This window comes from Pelmatolapia mariae, linkage group LG10_11 (assembly GCF_036321145.2).
Source record: "Pelmatolapia mariae isolate MD_Pm_ZW linkage group LG10_11, Pm_UMD_F_2, whole genome shotgun sequence".
Classification (NCBI taxonomy): domain Eukaryota; kingdom Metazoa; phylum Chordata; class Actinopteri; order Cichliformes; family Cichlidae; genus Pelmatolapia; species Pelmatolapia mariae.
The window spans coordinates 16,960,897-16,985,374 of record NC_086236.1 but is presented as its reverse complement, the minus strand read 5'-3'; the positions used below and the strand labels follow the sequence as shown (position 1 = coordinate 16,985,374).

The window sequence follows — 24,478 nt, the reverse complement described above, 5'->3', positions numbered from 1 at the left end:
AAAGCGGGATTGATAAACAATAAGCTGTCAGGATGATAAAATATGCCTTTAAAGTAAAGAAAGGTGAGTCTGGCACAAACTCAAAAAACACAACTGCGCGCGCACACACACAGATGCTACACACACTCCTGTGGAACAGATGAGACAGCTCTGCTTTTGAATTGAAGCTGCCCATCTTTGGTCAGCCCATAAAATTCCCCTCAGAATCACAAGTCTGAACCGTAAAATTCCCCGTGATAAAGGGAATATATGACAGCCTCCCTCCTTTCTACCTCCCCCCCTCTATCCCCTCTCTCTCTCTGAGGCTGCTGTGGATGGGCCATCCCCTTTGAAGTGAGTATAGAGCAAGGGCTTAACTCTACTCTGGCCTGGCTGACTGACTCCGATTCCAGGAGGTATTACCATGCCAACTCTTTAAGGTGAGTCCGTGCTCCATCGCCTCTGGACCACAGGGGGCTTCTGGGTTAACGCGCAGGAATTGAAGTCGGAAAGAGAAACCCGTCTGTAGAGGGTGTTTTGGATGTACAAACAAGCCTAAGTGGGAAAATATAACGAACCAAACACAGAGTTTGTGCGCACATTGTGTATTTTAGTATCCATAGTGCACATTTAATCCAATTTATCTACCTTTCCTGAGGTGCCCTTTCTATTATTAAAACACCAAACAAGCCTCCAAACAAGCAGCAGTAGTAGGAGGGGATTGGAGGAGTGGATTACATGTTATTACCCTCTTTTCTGGTGACATCTCAGGATGATTAAGGAGGAATTAAGTCCATCCATCTCTGACTCCACCATTTAAACAACACAATACTTTATTTACCCCACATCCCACTTCCCTTCTCGGCATGAAAACACATGTAATCTATTAGGCACGCTGATGGCATACACACGAGACTTAATTGGTTAATACCCCAGCTGATCCAGACAAAAATGTGACATCTCTGGAAGCAGACTCAACTCCCACTCGGTGTACAACCAGACGCACACATGCACATGTGACTACATGAAAAACCTCTTCCATAAACGTGTCAAGGGAAATGCCTGTGAAATGACATTTGGAGATGATGTAGCTGTCTCGATCTGTTGCTGAGACGAGCCTGTAAGGTCCCTCACACTAGCAGAGGAGACAGATGGGAAGAGACAGGGCAGGTAGGGGTAGGCAGAGGGAAATGCAGACCAAAACACGTTCTGAGAGGTAGGCAGGAACACTGGCACTCTGCATTAAAGTCATATTCATAAAGGTTTGATATATTTTACACCTGTGATTGGCTACAGAAATCTGTTATTAACTTTCATTACATTTTTCATGCTTCGTGTTATTTCACTGTTCATTTGTTCTGTTCTCTGCATAAACCTGCTTTCTTTTTTCCCACTCCTGCATTTCATAATAGTGACTAAAAACAGATTAGTCTTTTGTTTTCCGATACAAAAAATTGCTTTGTACTCATTTTCATTCCCATTATAAGCAAAGACAGCAATATTATTTATTGTATTTCATGCAGCGAGTAAATAAATAAAACTAAATTTTGCAGCACTACATTAATTCCTTGGAGTTGCCCATATCTATTGAATCTTGCGAGTTCTGAGTCAATGAATGCAAGAGTCGCTGGCTGTGTTCAATACAAACAAAGAGTTTTGCAGGACTGAATGTTGTCAGATCAATGCTTGCTGACTGATTAACTTAGCCAAAAGACTTCATTTAACTGATGAGACATGCTTATCCTGCCAATAAAGCATGTTTATGTTAATATGTAACTTTAATATTCATGCATCAGTGATTCCCCTTTAGCAAAGATTCATAGTCACGCAATGTGAACATAAAGGATAACCTGTCTTTTTACAATATAGACAAACGTACTCATCTTGGTTGCCCTAAATCTTGAGCAGTGCGGCACAAATCTGCCCTGGGGATGAATGATTTGCTCTGAGAGTCGTTGCCTGACATGGTGTTAGTCACACATATTCACAGAGCGAGGAGAGAGGGAGGAAGGCATAAGAGGAATATGATAGATTGTTAGATACAGTCATATGGAAAAAAAAAGTACATCCCATGAAAATTGTTTTCTGACATATCTGGACAAATAAAATCATTTGATCCTTTCTGAAATACCGCTGGTTGACAAAAAGTGTAATGTCAAACAAATGACACATGTAACTGACATTTCTTTATTATTTGTTATAGTAAAAGCCAATGAGAAAAAGGATAGCGAGATCAATCACATGGAAAAAAATTACTTGAATAATTTCACTGTAAGAACAATTATCTACAAGCTAAAGCAAATTTTAAATGATGGCTGAGCTTTTGCTGTCCAAAGGGAACATTAAATTAAAACTACAGTTTTCCAATTATCAGACCAGAGCATTTGGAATAACTTGCCCTGGACTAAAGCCTGACTGATTTATCAATTTGTCGATATTATCAGCTGATATTAACTATTTGTAAACTATCTGCTTCTGCATTTATAAATGATAAATGACAAATGATGATATATAAAGATCAAATAGTAAAGAAGAGAAGGGAGAAACACCCTTCAAACATGTTATGAGTGTTAGTGTTGCATAGTTTCTCCACCAGAGGTCACACTTCTCCGGTTTGGACTCCACAAACAACAACCAGCGGATCTGAGCAGAGTCGGGCTTAGCATAAACAAGTAAATAAGTAACTATGTATAGCAAATTAATATTGGATTTTTAAATCAGCAAAAATTAGTATCAGTCTCTATCCTGAACAGACTAATCTAATATAGCTTGGTTGTATGTGTTTTGCAGAAAGGACCGTCTTTGTTCCCTTTCTTTTTTTTTGGAAGACCCTTATACCATTGTGTTCAACACAAAGTTGTGTTATCAGACCAGTGCCTGTTGACTGATTAGGTTAGGCAAAAGGCTCCCTTGAACTGATGAGACATGCTTATCTTGCCAAAAAAAACAAGCTTATGTTAATACCTAACTTTATCATTCATGCTTCAGTGGGAAATGCTACGTCCAGATAAACAGAATCAACCTTTTGGGATTTACTTACCTGGATGATTGGGCATGCATCAAGACATGCTTATGTTTAACTTTAATATTCATGAATTAGTTATTTCCCCTTAGCACAGATTCATAATCAGGCAGTGTCAAGGTAAAGCACAGACTGTCTCAGACAAACATTGTGGTGGAAATGTTACGGTTTGGTATTGCTTCACCATCTCAAGGACTGGTCAGATTGCAGTCACTCATTCCGCTATGATATGCTTCAGATCAAAGAGTGCTTGAAGATAATGTGAGGCCATCTGTGAGCAGGCTAAAGTTGAACCAGAAGTGAACCTTTCAACATGATAATTGGTCATAAGAACACTATCATATCCGTAAAGCAATGACTCAAAAAGAAGAAATGGAGGAGTTGTGGCTGGGTAAAGCCACTGACATGTTCAGGGAAAAAGTCAATCCATGCATAAAAAATGATATACATTGTTAAACTCCAGGAATTCTCCATGAAAAACTGCATGGAGTTGATATTCAGTGGGAACTGATGAAAATCTGCAAAACACCAACAAGAATTCAGTTTTAGTTTTAGCTATGTAGTCAACCAAAAAACCTCTATCTATCCACAACTGACTGGCAAATAGTTGCAAGAAAATTGGTGACAGCGAGGTGGTTGCAGCTGCCAGTAGTCTGCACAGAAGAAAAATACTGGTCTGCAAATACTTGCCATTTAATGTCTGAGCATTGGAAAAAGTTTTATGTGAACTGGAAACAGAAACTTCAAAGCAAACGTGTCTTACTGCTGTAACAAAAACATTTCAAAACGCACAGATGATCCGGCACCTTCCATGTAAACTATCGGCTCTACATTTTTCCCTGGAAGTCATCAACTGGTATCTAGGCCTGTGTAACTGAGGCTTAACAAAGTGTCAGTTATTTGAGTGAAAGTTCAGTAAATGTAAATTTAAACATTAGGGCTAATAGGGCTACGGCCCTAGTTAACACTGCTAAAGAGAGAAACACAAACTGTTTCAATTTCAATAATTGAAAAAGTTTTTTTCTTTGCGGTGGTGTTTAAACATACCACCTATAATAATTGAAAAAACCAAAACATTTCCATGGGATTAATTACTTTTTCACATAGCTTACAAGAGTCAGTAGGTAGCAGAGACAGAGAGACTTATGTTTGCTTTAGATTAAAGGTTGCAGTTTAATATTTACTGGGATTTGTTCAAACAGAGATTTCACTGCAGTCCAGTCTTGGTGTTTGTACCGATGCGAGTGCTTGAAAGTCTCTCAGAAGTTTTTGTCTGCTAAATACAGTGGAATGTGGTTGCATACTGCTCTTGCTATTACAAGACTGATTGCAGCTGTATTGATCTAGTCAGCTGAGAAATCGACCTAAAATATGTTTGACATCATCTTCCCCTCCTCCCCAGTTTATCTCTTTCACACTTCGCCCTTCATGCTTTTTGTCATTCTACAGTGTAGGCCATTTTCCTTCACCTCAGTTCTTTATTTCCTTTTACAAATCACTCTCTCACCTTTCCTCTTCACTCTTGCTGCCATCACTCTTTTCACAAGACTCACCTTCCGCCCCATCTTCATCTATCTAGCCTTCGCCTCGGTTTACTTCTGGTACCACATCCTCTTGCGTCTCATAAATTTTTGTCTTCCTCAGCCACCCATTCCCCCTTCGTTGAATTGCTTGATTTTTACATCTGCAAGCCCTGCTCGGTCCTCTCTATCCCCCCTTACAAAAAAACCCCAAAACTTGTCTTCTTCTTTATCCCTTTGAGCTTTTGCAGTTTACCTTTGGCAAATTTTTTTTTTGACTGCAACATTCTCACCTTCACCGCTTCCTCCTCTCCTCCCTCCCCCTCTGTCCCTACTTTCCTGCTTCCCTCCCAGGGTGATTAAGTGATGGTTGGGCTGGCACAGCTGGTGTAGTTGGGCAGGCAGCCCATCTTCATGACAGCTGTGCTGCAGTGTAGTTGCCAAATTCTTATTGGGGCAGTAGCACTGTAGTAATCATAACAACAACACGGGTCATACAGGCTTTCTGGGACTCACTGTATTATTATGTAGGCATCTGTTGTGCTGCGATTATCTCCCGGGTCATTATATGGCTAAATAACGGGTGCAAGCCAAGGTGTAAAAATTCTTTCCTGTGAAGATCACGAGAATAAATGCTTCTGTTGCTGGCTACCCTTTTCATCCTCTGTGTCATTTTCCCTTCCTTATTCATTCACACTTCCTTTCAGTGTTACAGCATTTGCTTCACACAGCTCTGGCATGCGTACCTTTCATTAGCTCGCACCTGCCTGATAACCACACGGATGTCTGGTGTCGTGCGGGGGCGCGCTGACATTAACTTTTTAGGCAGTGGAGCCATCTGGTAAATTGCACATCTGGACGAAAAAAAATGTCTCAAAAGGTGACGTTCTCTTGGCTGCCCCGATGCACCGAGAGGTCACGCTTTCCAGGTGAAGAGCTTGAATCGCTCATGAGTGAGCAGAAACAACTGAGGCAAGCACCTTTCTGAAAGCAAACTTGTGCCAAGATGATGGTGCTACAACTCAGTTATGAACTTGGTGAGCTGTGCTAAACTCACTATTAGTCACAATCTGTTGTCTATTTGGCAGGAGTTTTCTTCCCCCTCTCCTCAGCGTGTTTGTGCATCATCAGTTTTAGGTCATGTTGACAGCTTAAGAAGATTAATGCAGTGTTGGTTAAAGGGGAGGCAGTTCAAATTGTGTACTCTCGATGTCTTCACCCATTCTTCCTCTAACCACTGTAATATTATGTGGGCCTGTGGGCCAAACTAACATTGGTGTATGTTTTGTGATAATCACCCCCTAACAGACCCTAACCCTCAACGCTAACTGTGCTCATACTCACGAACACAGATGCTGCAGGGATAAGTCTCCCATAAGCATCACTTACACAGGACAGCAGCACTCCCATGAACTAGCTCTATCAACAACAGGCACTTTTATTTAAAGCTCACTACATTAAATGTTGTCTCTCTCTCTCAGCATGTAATGCAGCTCTGTGCAAAGACTCAGGTCCATTCGCATGATGATATGAACCTGTAACGATCTCCCTATAATTTAAAAAGCAAATGTACTGTACCACTGTTAACATATCATAAATTAGATCTTTCATTTTCAGCCACAATCCACCATTTGAATGATGACTGACATAAAATCAAAGCTCGCTACATAAAAAAGAAAATTCACTATGGATTATTACAGCCACTACCTTGAGCCCATCATGTACAAATCATTTCTAATTTGCTGGAAATAAAGCCGACAGCAGCAGGTTCAGTTTGGCATTTTGAATTGAATCCCCCGAAATATTAGTTCCTAACATATTTCTTCTACTTTAATCAAACCAGTGTGACTCTGATTTGGTGACTCATTGTAACAATTTTTTTTTATTCATCCAGGAGAATGCTATTTTAGAGAATGCCATCCATCATTTTGCTGCTTCTCCAGTGAGGCTTATGTCTCAAACAGATTCAAAGTCCTCTGGACGGCAGCTGGCAATATTACTCCTTGTTCTGCTCTGGATCCACTACAAGCTGGAGAGCAGCTCTATCCAGATCCTGCAGCAGGTGTAGAGCTGCTTTATGTGCTGCTATGCTCCACTCCAGTGACACTGCAAAGCAGAACAAGGGATTGGGAATGGACTCTGAGTTTATCATTCTTGGACTTTAAATTCACGTTTATTAATATCTCTGTCCAGTTATGGGTCTTAAGGTTAATCATTTAAAGTCTTTAGTTTAGCTATAGTACAGGTTTTCCTTACTTTTATTATAAGTCACTCTGTTTAGCCTTCAGTGTTTACAGTTGCTTATATTTGGTTCAGTCTAGCCTCTCTGGCTTCTTGTATCTTGCTGTTGAGTCTTTATCCTGGTCTTGCTTGTCTCCAGTTTTATTTTGATCATCTGTTGTCATTAGTTGTACTTTCCCTTGTATCGTCATCTCGATTGGTTTGAGCAGCGTTGTGTTACCCCCACACACTTTGCTTTTAGATTGTGCCATTTCATGCCTGTTTGGCATTCGAACTTTTCCACTCAACCTTATTAAAGGCTAGTTTTGTGTTCTTCAAGCCCGCCTTGTGAGTGCTGCATTTGTGTCCTTTTGTCCTGCAAACACAACAAGCTGCAGTCCAAGGCCTGGGAGTCCAAAAAAGGGCCACAAATAGAATCCAGATTTGTTGGGAGCACTAAAAATGTCCAAATGACATGTAGTGCTTTAGTAGATATATTTAATTAAAAATTATAAATATACACCTACTAAAAAAAAATTCCACACCTGAATTCAATATGTCAAGAAAAAAACTTGCTAGAAAAAGAATGTATAAAAGCCTATCTGACATTCTCATTCTGGAAAAATAGCACCAGTGATGCCTAAAATATGAATGCAATGTCATGAAAATGACTGCAGGTTCGTGCAGCGATGTCTGCAGTGATGCTGATTTACTTGAATATTAGCGTGAGTGCACATTTATGACTTTTCCGGCTCTGTAAAAGTTCACCACTGATTACTTTTTTTTTTAGCTGTGTTCCAGACGGCCTCCTCACTCGGTCCAATAAAAAGGCATCCTGGGATTTATCTGTACAGTGTCCCCAGCTGAGCAACTGATTGTTATGTAAGACTAAGTGTGACACACACACACACGTACAAACACCATGCTTCAGTTTTATAATGAGACTCAGACTGAAGACACAAACAAGCTGTGGCAGCCGACAAACAACACTTTCTCACACGTCCCTCATCTCCTGTTCTCTCACATCACTCCATCTTTACTTCCTCCCGTCACTCTGAAGTACATGTCAAACACAGACTCCCACAAAATATTTTGTCTAATTTCACCCATTAAATGTGTGTCTTTGTGTGCTCCTGGCTTTCTCGTCTGAAGTCACGTTTGACTTTTCACTACTTGTTGTCCTAAAGACTAACTTATTCAAGACTTGGACTGAGCATTACTCATATGGATCACGACAAACCACTGGGGGGGGGTCTTGGTAAATGACTTTGTATGCATATGTATGATGAGAGTAGAGGACTTTGCTATGCAGTTCAAATCTAGGACACAGGTTTCTGCAATTAAAACAAACAAACAAAACAAAAACATTTGGTATTTAGTAAAAATGTGTTGCTATTTTTGACTATTCAACCACTGATTGGGTTTTGCCTCTTATTATAATTTCAAATTTGCATTAAACTGGCAGTCGGGCACTACAGAAACCTACATCCCTGACCATTAAAATTAAAATCAGTGGAGGAAGCTGGACATCTTTAGCCTGTTTTCACCTGGTCAGTCTGCTTAAAAGGACAGCTAAGGCGGTCACGCTGGTGTCTGTTCACATATATTCATAATGTGTCATTTAAACAGCCCCCTAACAGTAAGTCTAAGCACCAGTCAGAGGCAGATGGGCTCGTTAATGCAGTGATGTAGTTATGTAAGACTTGCTACTGCTGCCGCTGCTCTCTTTCTATACTGCAGTAGAAAGAGAGAGGCAGAAGATGTAAAACAGAGCTTATAAGTCGGCGAGCGTCTGAGCAATTACCGCCACACACATGTTTGTGTGCGTGCCTGTGTGTGTGTGGGACAGATTGATGTGGTAAATCAAGAGGAATTGACTTGTTGTCCTGGGTTTGATTAACTTTTCTCCCTCTTTAACCCATCTTCTGCAATTCCTCACATTCTGGGTAACAGCCAATACAGGCATTTAACATTTTCTGCACTCTTGTATCAGCAGGGATGACAGACCAGAGCAGAGAGCTTAGAAGGGGAGAAGTAAAAAGAAAGAAAAATCGCAAGAGAATTTCAGTATATGCATATTAATGCGCTAAATATGTTTTGGGATATGCATGCACTCTGAGATTTGTTTTTAGGTGTATAGACAAAACAACATCAATAATATATGAAAAACAACTATGAAGTAAATTAAGGAAAAGATTTTGCTTCAGCATGAGTGGATTATACAGAATGAGGTCCAATGTGCAGCATATGTTAACCATAAAAAAAAATATTAGACTGTTAAATTTGAAATCAAAACATGACAATTTTTAATGTATGACACAGGCTGAGTATCACAGCTGAACACAAAAACAACTAAGCAGTGGCACAATTAAGAGCAACCGTAAATTTCCACTGCTCCCAGTGTTTGTTATCTTGATGTCACTGTCTGCAAATATCTGTCAAAACTATGTCTGAGAAATGAGATGTACTGAGCAGCTCCTGATGTAAAAACTGCCTCTGCCAGCAATATTTACCCCATATATTGGTGCTTTAGCCTGTGGCAATCTTGTCATATGGGTTGTGGCTGGTCAACAGGTTCCTGTAAATCTAGTGGAGTTTTAATAGTTTAAAAACATGCTACAAGTGAGTATTTATCTATTTGCATTAGGGCTGGGCCTAAAATCCATATCATCCATATAATTTGAAGCATGTGCGGTAACGACATATATCGCGATATATTCTTTTCTTCTGTAAAACGTATTTTCCACACTATAAGGCACACTTAAAATCCTTTAATTTTCTCAAAAAATGACAGTGCGCCTTATGTTTCAATTATGGTTGTGCTTACTAACCTCAAACCGATTTTATGTGGTACACAGCGCGCAGAAATCTGTCAAAAAATGTTTTAGTACGACTTTGGTAAGCTATGAAGGCTTGATGGATTGTCGGAGCATTACGGCCACCGTAGTCAGGAGCCTCGCGGAGGAATCTGTGTCCAAAACTCTGTCCTTTTCAGGTCCCAAAGTCAAACGAGCACTGCGGCATCACTGAGAGTTAAAAACGGTCTAAATTCTTTCATCTTTAATAAAATCATCAGCGTTGCTGCTTTACCAGGTGTAACAATTAAGTTTAACATCCAGGCATCCATGAAAACAGAATTTATTAAATTTAACGGAGTTGGAAGTTAGCAGGAAGTTAGCTCGCTAGTTTCCACCTAAACATGATATGCCATGTTCTGACTCTACTATCACTTCCAACATAAATGAAGACAGAAAACTAAACAGCAGTGACTTTTGTAGGGTTACTGAAGTTGGACTAGCTGGTATAAAATGTTGTGCTACGTGATCGCTAGTGACACAACTATGTTAGCATAACATTAGCACAGTGAAGCTGTAGGATGAATGCTAACTTTTTGCCACTCGATAAAAGTTAACGTGAGGGTTTCTGATGGTTAGAGACAAATGCAATCGCATGGCAGGATGCTGTACACGGACCAAACTTCAGTCAGGAGAACAACTGAGATAATCCATCCACAATACGAGGTTAGTTATTAAGTATATTAATAACTAATCTCGCAGCTGCTCTGTTCTCATGTTGTTGCAGTATATGCAACAACATGGGAATAGAGCAGCTGCGAGAGAATTCAGCATTAATGAATCAATGGTACGGAAGTGGAGGAAGCGCAGTTTTTGGCTTTCAACATATTCCAAAAGTGCTTCGTCTCTTTGCTATTACTGTCGCCCGGCATAATTTGCAGATGATATTGTTTGCAGCCGCTGCCATGCTTTCAACAAAAACAGGCGCAGCTTGATGACACCATCAACATGCGCTATCACGGTAGAGCGGTATAGTCAAAATCTCTACCGTTGGCCAAATTTATAGCGTTTCTACTGTATACCGTTTATACCGCCCACCCCTAATTTGCATTGTTACTAAACCGCAAGAAGTCAAAGAACTGACACAGTTTGATATCTTCAAGTAAAAACTAAGTAGAAAACAAACAAAGATAGATACATAAAATCTGTTTTGTTTATTTTTTCTTTTTTATATGTTGCTCTAGAAGTTTTCAGATTTTTAGGAAACCTAAAAAAGCCAGAAATAGCTTTAGGTTGGTTTTCGGATGCTGCATCACATCGTGAAAATGGTAAAACTTTGTTGTGATGAAGAGCTGGTGTGCTTATCTTTTGTCACTACTACATCACTGAGTCATGAAATGGTCACAGGTCCAAATTTTGTACGTCAATTTGATTATGTTCTCAGGACAATGTTTATTTAAAAAAAGAACACCTTTTGTCTGCCAGGACTTAACAATAAAAATGTTCTGCATGAAAACTGAAAAAAGAAAACATCCTTTGCTGACCATTCTTGACCTTGACCCATTTTACAAGGTTTTCTCTTATCTTTCAAATTGAGAGCAGTTTGTGAAATACCGAGAAGTTGTCTTTTCATTGTGCTCAAGGACATCAATTACAGTTTTTCCATATTGGCTGAGCAGCAAACTCCATATTAGGAGGTAGAAGGCTGAGGTAACGCCACAAGTTACTATCATTCACTCAAGATACTCTACTTTGTACCCTAGACCAGGATGTTTTTAGACTTTCTCTGGTATAACGTTAAAAGTGGAGCTGTGTTTGCATTGACTGTTTGCATAGGTTATGTCACCAAAAAAAAAGAAAGAAAAAACTTCTTGGTGAGGTTTACATAAAGACAGTGGATTAGGTTAAAATACAGAATCACCACCTTGGTGACACGTCCCCACAGAGGAGAATCAAAGACATATGTGCTGAAGCCGTGAAATGTTCTGACTGTCAAAAGCAACAATGCATTTCGGCACTTATCTTTTTCTTTGCCATGTGACCAGACTGTGTGACAACACCACAATGCTTCCCTGTGTGGATGCAATGGTGGCCTATGCTGGGCCTTGTTGGATTGTTTTGTATCCTGGCAAATGCTAAGCAACGTTTTCTTGCCAGAGCCCTCTGCGTTTGCACCCCCACTGCACAGCCCCATTCAAATGAACAGAGAACACGACCTGAGGGAAATGAATACACAACTAAACCTACTGTTTACTCACAAGGACAGTCTCAGGACACTACTAATTATAGTGTCATCTTGAAACTAAGAGGGATTGACAGTATAGGAGACGTCCTTAAATTCTGTCACTGGGCATGAAGCCTGCTTTACGCACATTTCCGTGCTTGCTTTGATGAATCAGCCACCTAAGTTGAAACTTTTCCAAAGAGTGTTTCTGTTAATTTGACTACCCTCTGTAAACAGTAGGGTGTACCTTGGATCCCATGCAACAACCAGCATATGATGGCAGGGCTGCTGCGCTGTGAGCTGCTTCATGCAAGCATATTTTAAATAGCTTATCCTTCCTATACTTATTTTTTTGGATCTACTACTTCTGTTTCCATGGTAATATCCCGAGTATTACATTTATTTATGTTCACATGCTCCTTTGTAATCAGAAGAAGATGAATATCAAGGCCTTATCAAAAATAAAACCTGGAACTTGAGCTGTTGGCTACGACATGCACGCAAGCATGTTATCAGAATAACTGCGACGGGGAATAAGAGAAGACACGGAGGGGGAAAAAAGAGGGAGGCAGTGAAGAAGAGGAAGAGAGAGGGAGTAAAAGGACGGACTGAGCTGTGTGATCTACCGTGAGGAAAGCAGCAAGCCCATACTGCTGAGAGCTGTGGACCCCAAACGCCTTATCAGAAACCAAAACAGCTATCAATTATTCAACAGGTACAGAGTGAACCAGCTACAGAGGAGAAGACATGGGAGGCGAGGAGATTTGAGGGGAGAGAGGAGGGATGGAGGAGATACAGCCTGGGAGTTAGACACAAAGGATTTAAATTTTTTATTTTATGTCAGTGTGTTCAGAAATACACTATGTGGTGTACTCGTATTGATAATGCAGCTGTCATATTTTGCACTTTTTGACTAATTCATCAGCAACAGTGAACGAATGCAGGAAGTCACTTAGTTGGAAACTGTGAGAAAGTTTATGGCTTCAGCTTAAAGAATTGCTTGTTTCTTAACTTTTGATAAGCCTGGAAGCTTTACCTCTAAAGTTTTCTATTTGTCTTCCTGCTTCCATAAACTATATGTAAAAAACAGATGCAGTCACCGAAACATCACCCATTGTTTTGTTTATTTTGTTTTGAAACCAAATATCACGATTAAGGGATGGATCTGACTAAGAAGCTAAGGGACACTGTGTGCTCATGTGGTACAACTTGTCAATCATAACAATTTCCCAAACACACCTTGCTTCATGGTCTGTTTTCCTCTAACCCACAATTTATGTAATGACCATCATTCCACATTCAAAAAGTCCTCAAACTAGTCTTCAAGACGTTTAGGGAAGTGTTTACTTAGGTGGGTAACAGTAAAGCATCATAGGTTCAAATTTCTCATAGATTTCTATACAACTATGAGAAATTTTAAAGTAAAAGGTCCATAAAGACATGGATGAGCGAGTTTGGCATGGAAGAACTTCACTGACGTGCATAGAGTCCTGACCTCAACCTGATAGAGCACCTTTGGGATGAATTAGAGCAGAGCTGTTATAGCTGCAAAGGTTGGCCGACATCATTTGGATTAAGAGTGGGATGTTATTCAAGTTCAGATCCCAGGAACGAGATACGAGATCTTTGTCGAGAAGACCGCAGTCCTGGAAACAGCAAAGATACTGCATTCCATTTTTTTTTTACTTTGTCTATCAATTTGTTCCTAACGATGTCACACTTTTGCAGTCTCAGGGGACCACAGTAAAAGGAACTCAATATTGTTTATGTAGTTTTAATAAATTCAACGACTGGGTCACTTAATATTTGCCATAAAGAAGAAAAACTCAGATGCCATCGCTGCCTTCATCAGCTTGATGGGTACCTTCCCAGACTGGAAGGTGTGATATCGTTGTAGAGGTCGCTGGATCTGATGTACCTGGGAGAGATGATGATGCTGCAGTGTTACAAGCCCTGATCTGAGCAGCAATGACCCTCCTGGGAATGAGCAAAGCTCCCACTGATGACTGCCCAGTCCTCAGCTTGAAGACTGATTCCACAAAGCTGTTACCTTTGTTCCTGAATCACAAACATTAAGGTAGCAACTGCTTGCTCTTCCTGTCACAGGGCCTGAGCACAGCATGAAAGAATTTGGGTGCTATAGCTGCCTATTGTGTCTGTTTAGCTTTAGGTATCTTTAGCTGTTTCTGGTCCACTTATACTCATTCTTTTAATAACATTTATGGGCAGAAATTCTAGGTGCAGCCCAGGTGTGGACGTTTTTATGGTTTCAGGATCTCATATCTGCTTTTTGTAGATGATGTGATTCCATTAGTTTTATCGAGGGTTAAGGGGAGAGTTAATCGAGGGATAAGGATCAGCACCTCTAAGTCTGAGGCCATGGTTCTCAGCTGAAAAAGAGTGGAGTGGCCACTTTTCAATTGGAGCAGGAGATTGACAGAGACACTGCAGACGCTCAGCTGTGGTGACAAGAGAGCTGGCCCTCAATCTGTCAGTTCATAGGTCACGATCTCTGGGTAGTGACTGAAAAAATGACATTGTGGATACAAGCAGAAATTAGCTTCTTCTAAAGGTTGTCTGGACTCTACCGTAGAGGTAGTGAGATAGAAAAGTTTGGTCATTTGGGAGGGATTCAGAGTAGAGTAGTCCTCCGCATAGAAAGGAAAGCCACTGAGGTGTTTCAGGAATCTGACCAGGATGCCTCCTGGGCATCTCCTAGGTGAGGTGTTTTGGGCATGTCCTACGAGGAGGACGTGAGGAGGCCCCAGGGCAGAGCTGGAAAGAGTACATCTCATGATACTAGGAATTTATGTCTATCTGAGTTTTTCATATTGGGTTAAAAATGGATTCATCATAAAAATTAAACACAAACAGCGTTTGTTTAAAACTACTGAAAAATAAGTGACACCACAGTAAACTTTTAGCTTAACTTAAAAGTTGCAGGTTGTATCAAAGAAAAGTATAGAATCTCACAAAATATGCAAATTAATTATAACTTTGCAAAAATAATAAGAATGATATTGTTTTTTGTTAGGGTTGGGTTAGGATGCTTCTCACAGTAAATTATTCTTGGGGTCCCCAGTTGGTAATCTATATATTTCAAAATGTCGATAGGATTGGGGTTAAGACACTTCTGTGTTGGCTTAAATTTTCAAAGCTGCAAGCTATAGTATGTGTTTAAGTGTATGTTTGCAAATGCATGACAAATGCTTGATGAGATGTAGAAAAACAACAACTTTTTAGCGGGAGTTAAATGATGGATCTGTTTGTTGGCCTTGCTTCCTGAATAAGTTGGAACACTTTGTATCACTGTGCCTGTATAGGGCCAAAAACAGTCCTCATAAATCTGGCAACCTGTATTAAAGCCAGATGGATGAGCTGCTGTTTGTTAAGAAATACCTCAGACACACACACACACAACTCCCCATACAGTCCCTTTTTTTTTTTTTTTTTACATTTCTGTTGGTGCACAAGATAAACAAACAAGATGCAACCTGTTATTTAGTAAGCTTCAGAGATTTTGGTTGGTGTACTTTTTTCTTTATCTCTGAACAGAGCCAAGCTTCATGTTTCCCCCTGCTTCCAGCTTTACTGCTAAGCCAAGGTTCTCCTTCACTGTACTTAATGCACAGACATGAGATGTACATCCTTCCTTTCATGTCAGTCTCAGAAAGAAATGTCTCACAAATGTTTCCAAAATGTCTACGTCTCATTCGCTTTCAGTCAGAAAAGGAGAGGGCTGCTTCATCCAACTGTCTCTCCCTCTGAAGACTAGAAAATACCAAAGTTCCTTCGTCAAAGCGGGTGACACCGTAGCACACATCCACGCAGTAAGCTCATATCAGCTCCGCTACCTTTACCTGCCACTGGCTCGCTCTGTGTGTATCCCATGTAAATTCTTTCTCCTGATAACCATTCCTTTTCTCACGGTGTCCATTTTTCTGTCTGTTCTCCCTGCCGCATCAGCACAGTATAACTCCCCTCTCATGCATCAGCTCTGACATTTACAATAATGATTCCTGAGGCTCGAACACACTTAAAAATCTGTATGAGCACCATGCTCTGACTATGTGATCACTGGCATTTGCATCACTTTCATCCGAAAACTTTCTCACGCTCACATATGCAGGCACATCCATGTGCATGCTCATTCACACACAAACATATTCACAGAGAGAGAGTACATGCAGTAAGTGCACAGCTAGCCCCAGCTGTTGCTAAGTGAACCTGCAATCAGAGGCCTTCACAGGACTCCTGATAGGGAGTAATGTCTTCTTTGATTGGACACTTAATTCACACAGGACCTTCCTGCTGTGTGTGCCGCCAGCTCTCAAGGTAAACTGTGGAGATCCATAAGCAAATTAGTGCACCGTATTTACCAACAACCAGCAGCCACTTCACTGCACTGCCAATTAAAGAAGTAGTATGAATCTAATTCGAGGGAACTGAGGAATAAACCACTTCAGCTTTGTTCATTCTGCTTGACAGCCTTATGGGTTTTTTTAAGGCAGAAAAATGGCTCCTTTCTTATAGCTGCCTTAACTTGCACTTTACCCCAGTGAAAAATACAGAAGATGCAAAAAGGGGTATGTTTGGTATAAAAATAAATGTGTAATAAAGCTTTACTTGGCAAGAAAGTTGGAATAAAACACCACAGGGCCATTGTGAAATGCCATTTCATGCTCTGTACTGCATAATTTGTAGCACTCGGTGTTTGTTTATTTAGCATCAAAACAATTTCTGCTCATTAAAGGTTTTTTGTGGGTTGTTTTTTTTTTTTTTTGCATTGTGTTTGTGAGAGTTTGCCACTTTAGAAGCTCGGAGCTGTAAAACACCAGCCCGTGTAATTATTTCTACGCATTTCTACGCGGCACATCGATTGTAAATGCCGTGCACGTTCCAGAAAATTGTGGCGAGACATAATGATAAAATAGAATTCAGCAGGCGGACCACACTGAGCTCAGGATAAAGCAGAAGAAAGAAAGAAGGAGTCCGTGAGTGACCTTGAGATCAGGCAGGAGGAGCGGTGCAAAGATGTGCAAAGGTCATTGATATGCACAGCCATCACATGGACACTCGCTGCGTGGCGGTGTGTGTGGCGATGCGTTTCATCCTGCTCTCCACTGTGGCTTGCATTAGGGATGTAATTGATTATGATATGACTTCCATTCCTGTAATCAAATCCCAAGATGATTTAGTTCTCTAATATAATATATCCACAAAATCCACACAAAGCATAATGTTCCCTATATTGTCCTAATCTGTAAAATCTGTCTGCTGCCTCAGGATGTCGGTGCAGCAAGAGCAAATTTGGATCAATCTCAGCTCTCAATTACTCCACCATTTGGTGCTTCACGACCCGAATAAACATTTTGTCACCAATCCATATGTTATTATCATCTACCACAGCACTCATCTACAAAACACACACACACACGCATGCATAACAAAGCAAACGAGCAACAGCAGCTTCTAATTGTGTGACTGTAGACTTGACAGTGGCCTGCAGGCAAAATGTATGCGTGCCAGTGCAACTGTCAGCTCACAGAGAAAGTAAGGATGTGGCATTAGTCTTTTGTCACAATGCCATCAGATGTACTTCATGATACTGTGCTTTATCCAAAGAGAAAGTAGGCTCAGAGGTGACAAATGACAGTCAGCAATCCGTAGTATAGTATGCAAATAAAAACTGGAGGTTTAATCAGGAACAACTTAAATTTCATAACACTGCTAACAAGTCTGTTAATCAGATGAGGGCTTTATTCACACTGGGGCCCAGAGAGAGCCTGGAGCGAGGCTGAGGCTATAGCCTGTATGAACAGTGACTTGCAATTTTAACATCATATATTGGTATTGATCAGTGAAATTCAATACAGAGCTGACGTTCGTTATAGATTATCATGGCTGAATGTAGTAACACAGAACATTTCAGTATTTCAAATACTGCTAATTTCTTTCTTTCTGGATCACAGGGTGTATCCAACGGCAGGAATGATGACGAAAAGTGAGAGGATGAAATCGTATTGAAAGTGATGCGAAGCAAGGATGACGCGGTGTCATGTTTTTAAAGGCTGAAGTTCACAGCTCGAGTAGGAGCTGCACGACCGTGCTCTCTTCCATATAGATTGAACTTGTCCATCCAATCCAGGCAGCAACTTTTAGTCTTCAAGAGTTGCGTAGGAAGAAGGCCACTGAGGAAGGCATGTGAGGCAAAGATATTGCGTCAGGTGAAAGGAGCGCATCGACATGTTTACTCCTCTGAACCATTACTCATTTAAATCTCATGCAGAGTAATGTTACACACAGATGAAGACCAATTCTATTTACATTATACATGCTTCCCTTAGGCAGCATCATTAGAAGACATAGCATAAATTTTCACTGCTATGCAGATGACACGCAGCTCTATCTATCCATGAAGCCAGGTAACACACACCAATTAGTTAAACTGCAGGAATGCCTTAAAGACATAAAGACCTGGATGGCCGCTAACTTTCTGCTTCTTAATTCAGATAAAACTGAGGTTATTGTACTCGGCCCTGAAAATCTTAGAAATATGGTATCTAACCAGATTCTTACTCTGGATGGCATTACCTTGGCCTCCAGTAATGCTGTGAGGAACCTTGGAGTCATTTTTGACCAGGATATATCCTTCAACGCACATATTAAACAAATATGTAAGACTGCTTTCTTCCATTTGCGCAACATCTCTAAAATTAGAAATATCCTGTCTCAGAGTGATGCTGAAAAACTAGTTCATGCCTTCATTACTTCCAGGCTGGACTACTGTAATTCTTTATTATTAGGATGTCCTAAAAACTCGCTGAAAAGTCTTCAGCTAATCCAACATGCTGCAGCAAGAGTACTGACAGAGACTAGAAAGAGAGAGCATATTTCTCCTTTTTTGGCTTCCCTTCATTGGCTTCCTGTTAAATCCAGAATTGAATTCAAAATCCTGCTCCTCACATACAAGGTCTTAAATAATCAGGCCCCATCTTATCTTAATGACCTTGTAGTACCATATCACCCTATTAGAGCACTTCGCTCTCGCTCTGCAGGCCTACTTGCTGTTCCTAGAGTATTTAAAAGTAGAATGGGAGGGAGAGCCTTCAGTTTTCAGGCCCCTCTTCTGTGGAACCAGCTTCCAGTTTGGATTCGGGAGACAGACACTATCTCTACTTTCAAGATTAGGCTTAAAACTTTCCTTTTTGCTAAAGCATATAGTTAGGGCTGGACCAGATGACCCTGAATCCTCCCTTAGTTATGCTGCAATAGACGTAGGCTGCCGGGGATTCCCATGATGCATTGAGTTTTTCCTTTCCAGCCACCTTTCTCACTCACTATGTGTTAATAGACCTCTCTGCACTGAACCATATCTGTTATTAATCTCTGGCTCTCTTCCACAGCATGTCTTTCATCCTGTTTTCCTTCTCCCACCCCAACCGGTCGCAGCAGATGGGCGCCCCTCCCTGAGCCTGGTTCTGCCGGAGTTTTCTTCCTGTTAAAAGGGAGTTTTTCCTTCCCACTGTCGCCAAAGTGCTTGCTCATAGGGGGTCATATGATTGTTGGGTTTTTCTCTGTATGTATTATTGTGCGATCTACTGTACAATATAAAGCGCCTTGAGGCGACTTCTGTTGTGATTTGGCGCTATATAAATAAAATTGAATTGAATTGAATTGAATTGAATGAAGACTTAGCTTTGCCGATCATATCATTATGTTTGATGTGCACTTGGAAAAAATGGGAATAAATCAGCACAGAAATCATAAAAAGAAGATGCTCGTGAAAATTTGTTGGGGAACGTTTGTAGTTTTCTTCTGTCTATGACTGATAGTTGTCTGTACATCACTGGGTACTTCCAAGAAAGTACTTTTAATAGTTACTTATGCAAGCCTCTCATCTTTTCATGGTACCAAGTAGGAACACAACAGTATTGTTTGTTTGTTTTTTTGTACCATAGGCAATGTGGGCATGTTTTTGTCCATGCTCACATATTTAGAAAAAGAAGACTGCCCACAAAGACAGCAAATACTACATGATTGACACGGCAGCTAGTGCAGCTGCAGCAGCTCGTCGCTAAGAAAGTCAGTAAGCATGTGGAAGTACTTTGGATTTAAGGGAAATGACCAATGGATTATACTGATTCACAAAGGGCAAAATGCAAACAATGCAAATGATATCATTTTGCCTTTCTCCAGAAATACAGAGTTCGGGCTACTGCCAGTGATGTCTTAACCCTCATAGGGTTAATCAGATGTGCTTAATCCATTTTTTCTCAAAGGATAAAGAAAAGAATATGTCTTAGGATTTGCTAAGTGGTTATCCAAACAACACCAATGGGGAAATCCTTCCAATTCCTTCTTATGTTATCCTGAATTACACGGTATCATTTTGTTTGAGGAAGCTAGCATTACCGAACGTTAGAAGTGGCTAACATTATTTAAATGTCTAAGCCATCGTAATGTATTTAACGTGAGGCCATTTCAGTCTGTGTCCCTTAAACAAAGTATAATCCTGCCTTTTAAATAAATCTTCTGCCCACACCAGGTCAGTGACTTCAAATTAATTTTTAATGAAAATTTTTTTATTTTATTATCATGTCAAATCATTTTTGAGAGTTGTGTAATTCTATTAATATTGATTTGGGCTGTAAGGTTTCTGGTATAATGGCATAGCTAGCGCCAAGGTGCAGCAAAGAGGTTTCATTTAACAGAAAATAATAGCTTCTGATGAGGGCTAACAACAATTTTTCTAAATTCTTGAAACAGCACTGCACTGTTTGGCAAACTATACTCTACACCTACTAAACATTTATATGTAATTCTCACTCCAGTTAAGCCACCAGCAGGAATTTACTTCTACAGCTCACTGACTGTAAATGTTGACAGGTTGTTTTTGTTTTTTCAAGAAAAACAGCATAAAAGTTTCTTTCTTCAGCAGAATGTTTTCAAATTGGTGACCATTTTAGTGCCAAATTATATGGCTGGCCCCTCATATTCAGGACATGAGATACAATTGCTTCCACAAGTACTTACTTGTGCTTATCTGTGCTAAACATTGAATGGGCTTACCTGTGCTTTATGGGTATAATTGCTTATTAGGTGGACAAACACGTAACCCTTTGGGGTCTAAGTCATCATCTACAAGTATCCTAGCCCTAACTATAACCCTAGAGTTCCCAGAGTAATGAATTTGCCTTTCTCCAGAAATACAGGGTTAGGTCTACCACCTATGATGTCTTAAACCTGAGAGGGTTAATCCGATGTGCTTTAATCCAATTTTCCTCAAAGGGAAAACAAAAAAAGAATATGTCTTCGAATTTACTAAATGGTTATCCAAACAAGTCTGCATTGGTTAGCAACATTAGCACCGGTTCTGGAATAGTCTAAATTTCAAAATGTGATGAATCAGCTGATAAAAATATTAATCTGTAATCTGTAGCTGATAATTGACCAATCATTTTAGGTTTTCGTTAAAATACCAACTGTTGACTAATGTACCCACTAAAATGTAAGAATTTAACATATTTCCTAGCTGCGTGTGAGATAAACGTCTTTCAGTTTGTGGGGTTTTATTTTACTACAATGATCTGATATATGAATAATTCACTAATTGTTTGTTTTATTCAGAAGCCATGAGCATCCATTAAATAGCTGACAATAAAAACCGGTCCGCACTTTTACAGAACGTAGCAAAGCCTTTTTTTCTCTTTTTTGTTAAGTGGCCATTATTCTTTTTGTGACTAATTTTAAGGTTTGTTTTGGTTTGTTTTGTTCAGTGCCTGTATACATCTTAGTGCAGGAAAAAAATGTAGATAAATAGGGAAATTGACAAGTTGGGTAACAGAGGCAAAGTCAAGTAAGGGAGACAAATCCAGCTTCAAACACGCTGGGAAACAAAGCTTCGGCAGCCACCCAAACCAGCAAGCTAGTAGCCAATCAGCCTGCCAGGCCGCTCTCAGTTTGAGGCTGGCAGCAGGAGCTGGTTGGCCAAGCAGAGAGATAGAGAAAGAATGAGAGACAGACAAGGAGAGAAAGAGAGAGGGAGTTTTCATTACACAAAAACACTTATCCTCTTTCTCCTCACTCTCTCACTCTTGTTTTATCCCACTGCAGAGAGATACTGTGGGTAAAGGTGACAGACAAAGATAACTGTATCTCAGGCAGACTGCACAATTACTCTGGATTTTATTATTGCGACTGACAGTCACATATTTGTAGGAGGAGATACAAAGCAGCGCATCAGCCATCACCACTGTGTGTTTTTTGCTGTGTGTGCGGGTAGGTGGGTGGGTGGATGCTATCCATCTGAAATTACAGGAAGATTAAAATTAAAGCTTGTCTCCCTCTAGCCAGCAAACTCTTTTCTCCCTCTCTCTTGTGCTCTGTCTCTCACACACACACACACACACACACAGTGACAGCACTAATCAGCCCTCTGTCAAGCCCATTAGGTCCCACTCTTAATGAGGAGATCGCCCAGCTTGTGCCCTGACTCAGGCCAACCAAGTGAGCTAATAGATTATGATGTGCATGGATGTATGTGTGTTGTTTCCCCGCTCTGCGTTGAGCTGCATGGAAATGACAAATGACAGACATCCAGTGTCTCTATTAAAGAATGTTTTTCCATTATGTTCTCGGGGTTCAGTCAACCATGGACTGCACTCATTTCCAAACAGTTCTCAGACAAGCTGTCTTTCACTGGAGCCCAACATGCATACATGTTTTGGGGGGGCAATTGGCAGATGAGTCACCACTCCACACCACAAATACTCTTCTTTAAAATGTGTGTGTGTGTGTGTGTGTGTGTGTGTGTGTGTGTGTGTGTGTGTGTGTGTAAGTGTGCGTGTACTTTCCGTACACTTTGCATCACAGCACTATTTAATAATTTCAGAAAGGTTGGTGTGTTGTTTAATACCGGATATGAATTTGTGAAATTGCTTCTTTTTCACGGGATTTATCAGTCGTGATTTTTAATTGTCAATGCGCGTGCACGCACGGAGAAAGAGGTGGCGGGAGGGAAATGGAGCTTTCCTTTATCAACACATGAGCAGGCAAGGTCATCGTGGTAAAACCTAATACCTTTTCTCACCGTAACACGGAAGCGTGTGAGTGTCAGAGTAAACAGCGCACAGCTATTCTCTGGTAGACACTTTTACACCTGTTTTTAGTCTCCCTGGGCCCGCGGAACCCGTGGGGAGACCCACCGTCTCCCTCCCTTCAGCGACAAGTAGAAATACACGGGCTGAGCGCCTCCTTCTGTCACGCGGATTAACACAAAGCGCCAAAAAACGGGGGAAACTTTTGTAGAAAACCAGTGAAATTGTAAACTTTTTTTCAATTTCACTCTCACGTGCTCTCTACCCGTTTCTCGCTCGCGCGTAGCAACAGCACCAGCCACCCTCGTGCAGACAGGTCCTACAAACTGCAGTGCGGCAGCGGTTCGCTATTTTAAGAATAATTTTTACATGAAGTGAATAAATATTTAATCTGCTTCCCAGTCGCGGCCACCACGGCGGATAAGAGACGACTGGGAAGTTTGAGAAACACCGAGAGCCTCGTCTGTGACTCAATTTGCCCAAAATTTAACTAAATTAATTTCTCAAAAGAACAAACAAAAAATGTATCGCTCGCACACACCGACTGCGCGCGCTCCACATCCTCGTCAGCAACAAAAACAAGTGGAGCCCTCTTTCCTTACCTGGCCTGAACATATTGGCAAAGGCTGTTTGGACCGTCTAGTAGCCTCTGTGCTGGAGTAGCATCCTTGTCAGGGTCCAGTCCTGTGCTGATGTTGATTAGATTGTTTTGATTCCCTTTGAACGCTGGTAGAGTGTAGTCTTGTCTCCTTGGTGGCTTTCTTTTTCTTTTCTTTTTGTTTTTTTAAACCGAGTGAAGACGGTTGGAGGAGGAACGGGAGGAGGAGGACGAGGCGGTAGTGGAGGAGGGAGAAGAAGGGGGTCGGATAATGTCTGACAAAATTAAGGACAAAAATAGCCTAGAAGGTCCGCCACCAGTGGAAAACAAGTTCTGTGTAATAAAAGACAAGGAGGGGAGAAGAATAACACCGTGTCCCGTCCCAACACACTCAGATGTGTTTTAGTGATTTTTCAGCTCACCGCCATCTGGTGTTTATAAATCACTGATGTACATTCTGACTTTATTTGATGTCCGAATTTACGGGAAAGATGGTGAAACAGCCTCCCCCCCTAAAAAATCAGAGGAAAGTTCTCTTATGCCTTCATAATCGCCCTCCTGTCGGATCTTCAACTGCAGGTCAGGTAGAGTCTAAAATGTGCTGTCCGTGGATCGTCAGCGTGAGTCAGTGCCGTCTACTGTCTCTGTTACCGGAGAGCTCCGAGGCAGCCGCTTCAATCCCCCTCCCACAGCGAGATGTGACTGATGAAAGCTAGAGCATCTCTCTCTCTCCCTCTCTCTCTGTAGGATGTGCTTTATTGGCATGACAGAAGAGTGTGTGTTTGTGAAACAGTTATAGGTTATCATATTAAAATCCTCCTTGTATCAGTCACCCTCTCGTTCTTTCACTTATGTCTGCACTGCTTCTTTATCTCCCCCAATTCAATTTCCTTTTAGCAATCCAACACGCTGCATAAACATTATTACAAAAGCTTCCATTACAATTCATTTTCTCCTTTTCTGATTTCTCTCCTTTTAGTCTCGTCTCTTTGTAGCACTGCCACTCAAATTCAAATTTGAA

General features: G+C 40.8%; 1 protein-coding gene across 1 annotated transcript in view; it reads right to left on the bottom strand.

The window, feature by feature from the left end:
- LOC134637050 (reticulon-4 receptor-like 1) overlaps positions 1-24,134 on the bottom strand; it is a 107,346-nt gene extending 83,212 nt beyond the window's left edge. Inside the window, exon 1 of the mRNA XM_063487372.1 lies at positions 23,462-24,134. Within this exon, the coding sequence (XP_063343442.1) occupies positions 23,462-23,474 (13 nt within the window). The 5' untranslated portion in view covers positions 23,475-24,134. The remainder of the gene's footprint in view (positions 1-23,461) is intronic.
- Between the last annotated feature and the right edge of the window lie 344 nt (positions 24,135-24,478).